Source organism: Mixophyes fleayi, chromosome 3, assembly GCF_038048845.1.
Source record: "Mixophyes fleayi isolate aMixFle1 chromosome 3, aMixFle1.hap1, whole genome shotgun sequence".
Classification (NCBI taxonomy): domain Eukaryota; kingdom Metazoa; phylum Chordata; class Amphibia; order Anura; family Limnodynastidae; genus Mixophyes; species Mixophyes fleayi.
The window spans coordinates 320,229,766-320,243,558 of record NC_134404.1 but is presented as its reverse complement, the minus strand read 5'-3'; the positions used below and the strand labels follow the sequence as shown (position 1 = coordinate 320,243,558).

General features: G+C 40.1%; 1 protein-coding gene across 1 annotated transcript in view; it reads left to right on the top strand.

Annotated features, from left to right (window-relative positions):
* Positions 1-13,793, top strand: part of RHOQ (ras homolog family member Q) — a 39,905-nt gene that overhangs the window by 20,217 nt on the left and 5,895 nt on the right. The window contains exons 3-4 of the mRNA XM_075204123.1: positions 2,964-3,128; positions 5,535-5,630. Of these exons, the coding sequence (XP_075060224.1) occupies positions 2,964-3,128; positions 5,535-5,630 (261 nt within the window). The remainder of the gene's footprint in view (positions 1-2,963; positions 3,129-5,534; positions 5,631-13,793) is intronic.

Below are 13,793 nucleotides of genomic sequence, written 5' to 3'. Positions count from 1 at the left end.
TATCTCCGCTGTTCAGCTTCTCATATGGTGGCCAGTTACCTCTGCCTGAAGCTTCCTCCGGCTATGGCTGCTGTGTTAGTAACCAATAGGAAGCAACCTGTGATTGGTGGAGGAATGCGAGTGCTGGCCCTTTCCTATTGTTTGATATGACAGCAGCCACTAGAGCTTCAGGCAGCCGGAGAAGGTGAGAAATTGTATGCAGATCTGAACAACAGAGAAGTCCTGCCCAGAACCCAGATTTGCCATTTAACAAAATGACAATGACCGACCGGAAGGGCTCCAACTACTAATTTTTGTGCTCTTTAAATGGGTAAACTTGTTGTTGTAAAGCACAGATAGCAGCTTGATGTAGAGTTTTCCATCATTATGTATCAGACAGCCTGTCCTGTTTTTTTGTCAAAGTGCTGGTGCAGGTTTTAAATCTCACCCTATGTATAGGCTGGTAATAAAAGTGTGTATTAGAGCCGACAAGCTGGTAATTTAGTAAAATATCCAAACATTATTAAATCCACAAAAAGATTATATTTTATGTATGTATTTATGTATTTTATGCATACCATATTGGAAAACTATGTGTAAAAGGTTAACAAGATTACAATCTTGAAAGACTAGAGAGAGAGAGAGAATGAAAAACTGATACAAAAGATGTGTAGAAAAATGATTTACTTAACTTCAAAAAAGAAGGTTGGCACAAATAAATGATTCAATGGTTTACACCATTGGGGATCCTATCAACTCTGCAACCCTCAAGTTAATTTATGCATCCTAAAATTTTCATGGAGAATTTCTCACTGTGCATTCTTTACATAGCTTCTTCAGCCTCAGTAGACTTTATTGATTCCACCTTCTTAAGTTTCAGAAGCCAATACTAACTTTAGACTGTAGAAGGCATTAGTACTCTAGGTATAATATGTGAATTGCATGTGCTCTTAAATTATCATTATGATTACATATTTATATGGTGCTCATCTATAGTAGAACAAAACACAATGCATAGCCAATTTCAGTCTATTTCTAAATGGTATTCTATAATAGTTAATCTCATGTATGTTTAGCCCCATGATCTGGGAATGTGATAGAATACCTCCTTGTCTAAATCTTAACAATCAAACCGGATTCACACATAAAGTTACAGTACATTATCTCATACATGCAGTGACAATATATCACTGTATACAAAGAATATTTATATGTGTACTTTAAAGCTTCATTATAGGTAAAGCACTGTAAAAACAAGTCTTGTGTTACAGATATAAGCTTAATATCAGTCCTGTGTTATATAACTTTAATCTTGCTTTTATTATAAATTACTGCAATTTTGTATTAATTAACTCACTCCTGTCACACCATACTTCACAATCCCTTTCACTTGGGACTCAATTGAGAATTTACTTTGATTTATCACTGCATATCTGCTTTATACTGGTTTCTTCCCCAACCCTCCAATTCTTTGTTACATTAAGTGCCATTCAGTTGAATCAAAACAGCAAAAACTTGTACCTGCTCTTTGGACAGGACTATTTGAACGTTACTCAAATCCTGTTCACCAGGACCTGATTGATCAGGACTTGAGTCCATCTGTACAGCATCAATTTTCCCCTAGAGTGTGGTTTCACCTAGTTGAATGGCAGCTATTAGAATTGCTGTGACAGATGCAAGTACAAAACCATATCACCTCCATCATTGATGTGTCTGAGCAGCTTGATAACAATACCTGCAGGGTGTGGCAAGATGGCAGCCACGGTCTCCCGCTCATACAGCCGCTGGGTAATTAAATGATTTCCATTAGAAGCCCTGCTTCTCCATCACATGTCCTGCTCCTGTGGATGCAGAAGAATGCTAGATGACTACAGCGATATGCAAAATAGCACAGATGTGTATAACTGAGTGTAAGTCCTGAATACAGCCACAATACTGTTCATCTTTAATTCCAGAGCAAGCTAGATGTCTATGTCTTTTGGGTCATCAGTGGCATCTGATCGCTAGACCTAAATCATCTGCAAAATACATCTTGCGTAATCATTTACTATCCGTGACATATATATCCTATATTCTACCATTCTGCATGATATATTATTCCCGGGGAATACTGTTGGATATTTGATTTTGGCTTGGCTCAGAAAGGACTGTGGCTGCCACCACTCATGGGCTTCCATCAGCCCACACAGCAGGAGAGCTGTCTTGGAAGTGAGTCAGTCACTGGACTTTTTTTATAACGTTGGGGCAAAAGGGGCAATTGACATGGGCCCTCCTGAACTGGGGGCCACTGTTAATCTTCATAGCGATCAGCTTGGATGGTCCTAAAAGGGCTTCTATCTCAGACCTTTATTGCACTAAAGAGGAGGTAGTGTAATAAATGTGACGCAAAAATCTTATGGTTTGGTGCGATGGGCGGGAGGGACTAACTAAAACAGAATAGCTTTACTTCCTAATTAACCCTCTACCTACTGTAACATTAGCATAAGTCTAAGTCCTTAATGGAACTTCAAATGCAAACTTAAACCTAGTGGAGCAAAATGTTCTTACATTATCCAAATTAAAAAAAATATGTAAGGACCCCTCACAGAGCGCTATTGGTTACAGTGGAAACATCTTGACTTCTATTGGTCTCTTGGAAAAATTGGTATACGCCTACATTTACAGTACAGCGATAGGTCTGCTTAAGCACTTTTTTTTTTTATTAAACTAGATCACCTGATCCTCGTGTACCCAGTTTTGAACCAGTAGAATAACCTGCAGCCAATCAGATTATGTTAACAGCTTCACGGATTACTTTGGACCAGTAATATGAAACTCTGGTGATGATGAAACTGGAGAATTAGTTTCTTTTTTTTTTAGTTGTCATACACAAATACATAGAGATGTGTTAAACTTTGCCTGAGATATGTTGATGATATGATATGATCTCCAGTATCATTACATTGGGTCAGCTGACCATTAACTATTCTTTCTGTTCTTTTTAGGAAGATTATGATCGTTTGAGACCGTTGTCCTATCCCATGACCGACATCTTCCTGATCTGTTTCTCAGTGGTAAATCCAGCCTCCTTTCAGAACGTGAAGGAGGAATGGGTGCCTGAGCTGAAGGAGTATGCACCAAACGTACCTTTCTTACTGGTGGGCACACAGGTATATCTCGTTTATTAAATAATAATATCAGACCTGTATGACTGAATATTATCAGTTGTTAAATTTCATCGCCCTTACAGGATATTGCAGGGAACCTTTCAGAGTTGAAAATCACTGAAAACAGAGGACAGTAGCTGAGTTAGGCTAGTTAGCAAATGTATATGCAAATATCATGAGTTTTGTCAGGTTCTGGCCCGTTAAATACTAAAACACTGTTCTAGGAGGGGATCCACTTGGGGAGTTATGAGGGAGTTTTTTTGTGGAAGTGTTTGGTGTGTGGTAGTTTTACTTTTGTTGCATGTGTTCTTAATGCAAGCTGAAATTGTATACAAGTAGACAAAGGGGGCCCTGTGCATGAGAGTTTGGGGTATAAGTGTACGATATAAGGTGCTGCCTTGCTCTCACTTGATAGTAATATGTGCTGACGTATCGCGCTGCACTGTATATTGAGGGGGTCCTAACACAGATTACATACAGTGACATGAAGTAGAAGGTAATATGGCCCTGCCCATATTACCAAATATTTGTAAACCAGACAATATTCTATTTTGCTGGCAAAAATGGGCAACACAGTTGCTGCTTTTATGTCCCAATGGGACCATGAATATTGCAACTGGCGTTATGAAGGAGAAGTAGGATGTAGCCCAGAATACCTTCCTCCTCTCCCCAGAAACCTGTACATCCTACAGTCCTGGCAGCAGCCTATCGCAGGGACAGCTCTCCCGAATCTTAGAGGTTTGTCCCTGAAAATGTCCCTGTTTTTCAGTATTCACCAATTGCACAATAAAATTACTCTTCTTTTTGACTGTTTAATGCAGTTCTTACCATCCATTCTTATCCTCTGTGCTTTTATAAGTTAATCTTAAGTGAATAGAAAAAAAACAGGTTATAATCAGATTTTCTCGGAGACCGAAACGTACTTGATGTGCTTAGATACGCCGGCTGCACCCCCTATGAAGCACAGTGGTATGGATGCCGGGGAGTCTATTGACGGAAGAGATTTCCCTGCTCCCCCTTTCCCTAAAACTCATCTGTTCAATTACTAGATGCATCTATCCCCTGTATGATGTGTCTCATATCTGAGGCAGCTGGACATCAGGGTGGATGTTGACGTGTAACGAATGAATAGAAGTTTCAGGGAAGGGGAGGAGCAGTGAGTTGTTCTGCGATCCTATTGGTTACTGCCTTACTTGTTAGTTACAGTAGTGGAGGGAAATTATTATTTATTATTATTCTCTGTTTTGGACTATAAAGAGCATCTTATGATTAAATAGTTCAGCATCTAAGGAGCGAGATACTTTATCTTTCAGCATAAGCCAAGTATCACCGTGCAACCTGGTTTTTCAGTGGGATGCTTTTGCCATTGAAATATTTAACTTAAAATGCTTATTTTTCCCATAATTCAGGCTCCCGATGCATCTAGATACACATTCACATTGCTTTTATGTTTCTTTATGACCAAGTATACTTCTGGTAATAAATGTCATTGTCTGAGATGAGCAGATTTACACATGAATAATGAAAGTAGATCTTGTTCCATATATGTGTGTCATTTAGTCCTTCTCCTTTCTGGTTAGATTATTTTTTCATCTTTTTACATATTAGCAATGGAAATCTTGCTGTTTATGATGTTTTCAGTTCGCTGTCACAAAGAACTTGCACAGTGGGAAACCGTCTCCTTAGCACCACAAAGCACCTCAACTCTTGTGTGACAGAAAATGTGTTTATAGATTATGACTTGCCCCAATTAGAGCTTTGAAAATGTCTTTAAAAAAAAAAAAAAGTGGCATTTAAAAGCTCATGCCACCCTTTAAAGAAACGTGTGTGTTAAACTTGAGCGGAACAATTTCTGGTATCCGTATTGCCCTATACACACGGATTTTGAAAACCAACATATGTTGACAGCAAAAACATTGCTTTATTTTGTCCTCGCTCGTACCAGAACAATCAAATCTGGTTCTCAACGCCTCCCTGCAGCATTGTATACTGTTTACTTAATGAGCGCTCCCATAGAACCGTATTATGCGTGAATGCTTGTGTACGCTGCAGGCACCATTGAAGTCGACTTGAGGCAACACTTGTGTGTATACAGGTCCTTTCGCTTACACTATATTTTGGACACCCCGTGGTAAAGGACGCTTAGCAGCTTATTAAAAGACGTCTGATGTCAATGCCTGTGTGCACTAAGGATGTTGGGCTGAATTATTTTGCCTGGCTGTATCTGTTACTGTTCTGTTTTTTGGTTCTCATTAAATGTGTTATTAAAAGAGATTTTCTGCAGAGGGCACAAGGGCATAGGCTGTGCTATCACTCTACCACTTTTTATACACTCTTCTATGTGCCGTTTCATATTTCAGAATCTAAAAAGGGGCCAAGAAAAAAAATCTTTATTTTTATGATTTGTAGATCGACCTGCGAGATGATCCCAAGACTCTAGCAAAGCTAAATGATGTGAAGGAAAAACCCATTACTGTCGAACAAGGACATAAGCTTGCAAAAGAGGTAAGGGGATAAAAATATATTCTTCCTCCTCTTTTATTTTGTCTGCACATTATACCAGCAGAATTTAAGCTGCAGAAAGACAATTTCATTCTTTCTTGATACACTACGGAGTCCTTACAAATGTCTCTTACAATATGCCCATGACTAGCACAATTATTATTATACAAAACAAAATGTGCAGTCACATATGCAAATGCTGATATGGGTTAAGTATCTAAGGAGCAGTATACTTTCCAACTGTTCCTCTTTTTGACCCAGTTGAACCTAGTCACTTGTCTTTCCAATCTGATCCTCTTTTGGGCCTTATGTATAGAGCTATATATGGAAAAAACTTCTCTATTGACCTCCAGAAGTTTCTTTTTGGACCCAAACCAAAGATAAATGCACCAACTCTGTATGTATTTGTAATTTTTACTGCTTACACTAATCTTAAACTACCTGTCACCTAGACACAGTGATGGCAGTCACTAGCTAAATTTGTACTTCGGAAAAGACAGCTTGACAATCACTTTGAAGTGCCTCCGTGCTGCCTTAGGTTCAAGGGGTCCAAGTATCGTATAGAGGAAAGAGTGACACATTCCCACTTTCATCCATTGCCCTGGGATGCCACGTTACCCGTGCATCAGGATGCCCCTGCTGAGCGGGAGACGCTCAGGGCGCTGGTGCGCATATTAATCATTACCATGCAGCCTGTGACATTGCTGACTCCTACGTGTGCTAAAATGCTTCATGGCCTTTTTCAGAGCAGTGCTGTGTTGTGTGAAATACATAAATATTACATATGGAGCCTTTCTGCGCGGTATATACAGCCTGGACGTTAGTACATAGAGCAGTTTATGGAGAGGCTGCTTTCTCATGAGTATTGTCAACAAAATTCCCCTTCCACTGTGAACGAGAGGCCCAGTGCACTTTAGGTGGCCATCATCGGCCTGGATATTAAATTAAATATTTGTAGATATCCAATAACTCTAATAAAACTTTTTAGAAATGATGGAGTAAAAGTACATTGTTATATGAATTATATACATACAAAATATTTTCACACCCTTTTCATTTGAGTAAATACACAGATGCGTTTCTTTCATGCATTGCAACACATTACACTTTATATGTTAACAAATGACAAAGTAATGTTTTATAATTTGGTTTTCAAGCATTTAAAATGCAAAAGGTGTGAATAAAGCTGGGTACACACTACAGAAATTTCAACCAACTTTTTATGCCGAGCGATTTTACATGCGATAAATGTTCTGATTGCTCGGTCCATGGACTGCATACACACGAGCCTTGTTTATGATGATAAAGGAAAGAGCTGACGTCCTTCAGCGACTTTTTACAGCCATGTTGTTGTGAGCAATGACTGTAATTTCGTACTCACTGTTGTGGATCGGTCGGAAGTTTATACACACTACACAGCGGAAACGAGATTGGAACGAAAATATTAAACGGTACGACCAACCAAATGAGGCGACAATCGTCCATTTGGGCAGACTTTCGACCATCGTGTCACTGCACACACTGACCCGACTTTTGAACGAGCGGTCGTATGTCGGCTGATTTAGCCGATTATTGGATGAAAACTGTGTAGTGTGTACCCAGCTTGAGTCACTAAGGAGAGTTCGTTTTTAAACTATTCTCTCTGTAATGTCAATTTTACAATCCCACATACTGCACGGTTTAAGCAGCAATGCCACATAATAGAATTTTTTTTTTCTTATTTAAATAGCAAGTTAAGTAGCTTTAAATAATGCATCTGATAATGATTTGTAATTGGATAACTAAGAAAAAGTACCTCTCTCTTTTCAAAAGATCTCTGTTTGTATCTGTTTGTGGAACCACTTTTGTTTGACAGTCATCCTGCTACACAGACACGGGGTCACGGCTCTCAGGGGTATAGCACAGTGCAGACAGAGCTCAATGGAGCGTTCCAAAGCCTCTCTGCTCACTATATCATGTGCCTGCTTGCCAAGGTAGTGTGACAATTGAAATAATGCTTTTAGGTAGGTGTGTTTGCCACAGGTTTCTGACCTACATGTTTTAAAACCCCAGGAAAATATTTTTCTGTATTTAAATGGCTTGCTAGGGATTTTAGGCCTTTGGTAAAAACTGAGAAAGGGTTCCTGGCGTTATGGATGGAGAGTGAGGATGGGCTCCATCCATTAGGCCTATCTCTGGTCTTTTGAGCCTCCAGCCTAAGGCTAGGCTGATGAGCACTTGCACCTGTGGAAGGGTGTTAATAAGCAGTCAGGGTAGACATCCTCGATGCTCTGACTCAGGGGAGGGACGCAAAGTCTCTATTAGAGAGAGCCTGATATTTGCTATGGGTAGTCTATACATGCTGGAATTCCTAATGTTTTCTATCATAGTTTAACAGTCAGGAACGACTTGTGCCGGACAGGCAAGATGTTTATTTTAAAGTATTTTTACTTTATTTTTCTGCTTCATAAAACTTGCTGAGACCAGTTGTACCAAAACCTTGGACTTTTGTGATCTCTCGGCTGCTGTACACCACTATCTACCCCCAGGAGATGGCACCTGTCCCCCTAACCCGCCTACAGTAGTCATAATAAAATTGATAAATAAATCAATAACCTGAAGAAACAAAAAAAATTGTAAAAACCAACATTGTTCTTATAGTGATTTATATAAAAAATACACCTGATTTTCTTTCATGAGATTGCTGCTTTAACCATTTTAAGCCAGAATAAAAAAGAGCTGATTAAGGAATTTTAATGTATATATTTTTCGAGCTCAAGTATTTCTAATAAATACATAGCTACAGAACACATAGTAGGACGGCTAAATTATGGTTAATAAAGACTCTGTAACAGCAGACCAGAACACCCGTGTAAATCTATTCAGCTGATTGGACAGTTTCCCATGAGCCATGGCAGCCGTCCAATCAATAAATCAAACTAGCTTGAAGACAGCTGTCCAATCGGCTTTATCGGCACATTAGTACTGCAACTTATTCATCCAAAGTACTCCAGAGTGTTATGCCTGGGAGAACTGACCCTTATCGGTGACAGCAAGGATAAGATTCTCAGGAACTGTGGGATCCTGGACTATTTATAGTATGACAGATGTATATATTTAGCTAAATGGATAAAAAAAATACTTTTCCTACTTTAACTCTAAGCCCAGCCATTCACTACTAACCCCTCGCTCTCACATGTAAGTTTAACCACTTTGGAAAACTAGATTACTTGTCTGCCAGTAATACCGTATATTGCAAGGATTTTAACAAACCTGAAAATGGAGATATGCCAATTTGATAGAGCCACTAAAACAGTTCTAGAGCAGGAAAACACACACATGCCTATTTAACAAACAGCCCCATGAGGTCACGGGTGTAAGGCTGATACACATTTATAATGCATCTGTTTTGTAAGGAGATGTATTCCCTATATAGAAACTGCCGTAGCATTTCTCCTAAGTTACTCCTGCTACTCAGACACTGTGAAACACAGCTTTTCTTTCCTGCAACCCTGATTAGTTTCAAATGAAAACAATATATTTTGTGTAATTAATTGTAAATAAAATAGTGTCACCGCTAAGAGAGACGGACATGGGGGAAAAAAGTGAAGTCTGGGGTACAAGTTTACACCTATGTGAAAAGCCAGCCGCTTGTATGCATAATTATTTACAGGTCGCTGTTTCCATCCATTGTTTATAAAATCATCACCATTTATTTATATAGCGACACTAATTCCGCAGCGCTGCACAGAGAACTCGCTTGCATCAGTCCCTGCCCCATTGGAGCTTACAATCTAAATCCATTAACATACACACACATAGACCGAGAGAGACCGAGGGCAACCTGCGGCCCTTCAGGAGTTGTGAAACTACAAGCCACAGCATGCTTTGCCAGTAGACAGCCAGTTGATAGCTGGAAGGGCATGCTGGGACTTGTAGTTTCACAACACCTGGAGGGCCACAGGTTGGACAGGCCTGCCTTACAGATAAGGGCATGATCGGGAATTGAACTCATGACCCCAGTGCTGTAAGAAAGAAGTGCTATCCACTGAGCCACCGTGCTGCCCAAATACTGTCTATTTAGACATTATTATTGCTATTGTCCTGCTAGTGGCTTTAAGAAGAGAATGGCTTAAAGATCTACTAAACCTAACATTGGCTTATACAGCAGAACTACTGAAATATATATATATATATATATATATATATATATATATATATATATATATATATATATATATATATATAGTGAAGTTTTCATAGTGGAAGACATTTAAGATAACGGGGGTAGGAGGACCCTTCCCTAGACTTTCTGTTTGTAATCCCATTAAAGAACACAGACAATCGGCTACATACAACCAATGTAAATATAATGTGGAACATCCATATAAGCTCAAAATGGTGAAAGGTTTAATATGAGAATTGTCATGTTGTGTTCCTCCAGTGAATGGGACATTTGTCTGGTGTCACATAAAAACTTTTCACACCGCAGGAAAGTAACTGGAGAAAGCTGTTCCCGAGCAATTTTCCTGCTGGCAGGAAGAATTCTGCCTGAAAAGTTCTACGTACCATTCAAGCAGCACTTGGCTAACTGAACAACATGGGTTATTTCTAGGTCACTTTATCACGAGCGATTAACTGCGAACACCCATTTTGCAGCAGTTTATTTCCTATGGGAGAGATCTACACAGGTGCATAGTGCAACCATTACCGTCAATCACACAATAACTGTAATGGTACTTAGTCCTGTGTAGAAAAATAAATAAAAAAGCTAAATAAAAAAAAATCTCAGGCGCTTAGTTACTAGTATAAAGTATCATTGTTTTCTAAGCAGTTACATCTTATCAGATTTAATTGGAGAAACTATCCATTGCCTGTTTAGGCCTAAGTGCTTGTGACACAGGTAAAGAAGAAATAACAGACATTTATTTATTCAGGAAGCACATTTTTGCCTGTGCTGTTTTTCACCTAGCTTTAAACACTGCTTGCAACTTAATAACACCATTTGTGTGTGACAGACACCCTCTATGCAAAACACTTTTATGTCAATAGGACAATTTAAAAAAAAATTAAATGCACTGGAGAAAATAAAGCAACCAAGGCGCCCTGTGACACCAATCAACCACCACACTAAAACCACCTGCCTAATATTGTGTAGGTCCCCCTCGTACCGCCAAGACAGCCTCCATGGCTCTGACGTGTTTTTCCAGCACAGCCCCCAGATGCTCGATCAGATTGAGATTTAGGGAATTTGGAGGTCAAGTCAACACCTTGAATTCTTTGTCATGTTCCTCAAACCATTCCTGAACAATTTTTGCAGTGTGGCAGGGCGCAGTATCCTGCTGAAAGAAGTCACTGCCATCAGGGAATACTGTTGCCATGAAGGGGTGTACTTGGTCTGCAACAATGTTTAGGTAGGTGGTATGTGTCAAAGGAACATCCACATGAATACCAGGACCCAAGGTTTCCCAGCAGAACATTGCCCAGAGCATCACACTGGATCCCTCGGGTTGCCTTCTTCCCATAGTGCACGTACCTAGACATCTACATTATGTAAAAGAAAATGTGATTCCTAAGACAAGGCCACCTTCTTCCATTGGTCCTTGGTCCTGTTCTGGCACTCATGTGGCCATTGTAGGCACTTTCGGCGGTGGACAGGGGTAATCAGGGGCACCCTGACCGGTCTGCGGCTACGCAGCCCTGTGTGATTTGACACATTTCTATCATAGCAATCATCATCTTTGCTCTTCTGTGGGATAGGACCAGACAGGCTAGCGTTCGCTCCCCACGTGCTTCAATGAGATTTGGGCGCCTATGACCCTGTCGCAGGTTCACCGGTTGTCCTTCTTTGGACCACTTTTGGCAGGTACTAACCACTACATACCAGGAACACCCCACAAGATCTGCTGTTTTGGAGATGCTTTGACCCAGTCGTCTAGCCCTCACAATTTGGCCCTTGTCAAAGTCGCTCAGATCCTTACACTTGATCATTTTTCCGCCTTCCAACACATCAACTTCAAGAACTGATTGTTCACTTGATGCCTAATATATCCCACCCCTTAACAAATGCCATTGTAACAAGATAATCAACGTTACTCAATTCACTTGTCAGTGGTTTTAAAGTTGTGGCTGATCAGTGTATAATATGGCTCATTATTTGATGATGAAACTCCATTATTGCGTGTATTTGTGTAGGATTCTTTGTGTACATCACACACTGGTTTCTTTCTCTAATTTCTATTCTAAGTCCAACCTCCAACTGAAGCATATTTTGTGCAGATAGATTCATAGTGCAGCAATTTTTGTAGCCCGCTGAACAGGAAGATAAATTGTCTTTCAGGAAATGATTTCAAGCTCTTTTCCAGGTAATTTAGCTTTACCTTCCTCAAAATATTGTTTTTGTACTCATGCTGGTGTCTGAGCGCTACTCTCGCACAGCCAGTGGACACCGATGCTCCGTTATCATTGTGCTTCCATATGAATGGGGTGTTTTATAGTGTTAATACTGATGGACCCCAGTAGGGTTTTGCTGTGTTTTAACTCTGTATAAACAAGCGGTGAGGGTCATTCATCTGCACTTTAGCACCATGTTACGTTACAGAGATGGCGTAGGAGAGAAGAGGGAACGTATGCAGATTAGTGTATCACTCTACGAATATGATTTATTACAGGGAACTATGATTGGTCCCTTCATACAGGTATAAATGAAACATATAATAAAATTACGTTTGTTTTTGTTAAGTGAATTGTCAACAATGGTTCTCCTGGTGGAATAGTTTTAACAATTATACACAATCCAGTAGTTATGCACAATGGAATGAGTATAGGAAACGGTGACAATACAGCAATCCTGTTACACCTGTCATCAGAGGTGATCTCCTCGTGCCACCACTTGCTCTTCAGGCTCTTCCTCCTGTAGTGACAACAGGAAATCCTGCATCACTAGTATCTAAGACAGTGTTGGCTAACCTGTGACACTCCAGGTGTTGTCAAACTACAAGTTCCAGCATGCTTTGCCAATATATATCAGCTTATTGCTGGAAGGGTATGCTGGGACTTGTAGTTTGACAACACCTGGAGTGTCACAGGTTAGCCAACACTGGTCTAAGAGAACCTCCTCTGTTGTGACAACAGCTAGTGCCATTGGGATGTTTGTTCATGCAGGACTGTTACTTCTTCCTTATGCACTTGTCGTGTGGCCTGTTCTCAGATATTAATACATTATCCCATGGCGGATGAATGATTCCTTGTTCTGTGTGTGTTTTAATTCTATTCTTGCTCCATGTTGTTTGTTAGCAGTGCCCTGGGGCAGATTTAGCACATGTTGATCTGCCCTAAGAGGTCAATTGCATGTAATACAGGTCAGGTCACAAAGACTAGATATACTTGGCAAAAGCCGTCACATCCACTCACCTGAAACTTCAGTTTGAGGACTCTTTGCCTTTTAGGATTTTGGCAGGCAGACCCCCTGCATCATTGTATATAGCACTGCACAATAATACATTGCTCCATATACAAGATTATATTCTAATGTCTTTTCTTTTATTGTTCCTTTGTCACCTATTATTACATTGTAACTGGCCATATCTATCTTCTATAGAGCCGTACATTGTGGTGTATACAGTATATGTGATCTATGCTCACCAGTCATACACCTTTGGAATCTCTGTAATCCTGAGATGTTATACAAGCGCTCGGAAGCTGAAGTGCAGCTGAATGCACATTTACCAATGTCCGCCTGCCGTTTCTTTGTTACAGATGTGGTGGCAGATTAGAGGAAATGTATTTCACAGTGCTCCAAATAGTTCTCCTAAAATAATTTAATTCTCCCCAATGTGCGGGAAATAATGTCCTTTATACATGGTCTAACGTCTTTATAAGGTCCTGGTAGACGTTTGATGCCCCTGTATGTGGGTATAGCTTACTTATGTGCAGAATTCCTTAAGGTGGCAGTGGCGTTAAGGCCAGAGCTAGGAGGACAAGTATCACAGAACTGGTACCATTTGATGAAACCCCAACACTTCACAATCTGTCACAATAATAATTTGATCTCCCCCAGCACAATTGGTCCTGGCCAACTCACTGATCTGTCACTGACAGCTCTGGTCTGTTAATGGCGTTGTGCGCTGAAGCATGTGACCGCTGTTAACGGATGTCTACATCTGAGCGTAATTCGGGCAATATAGA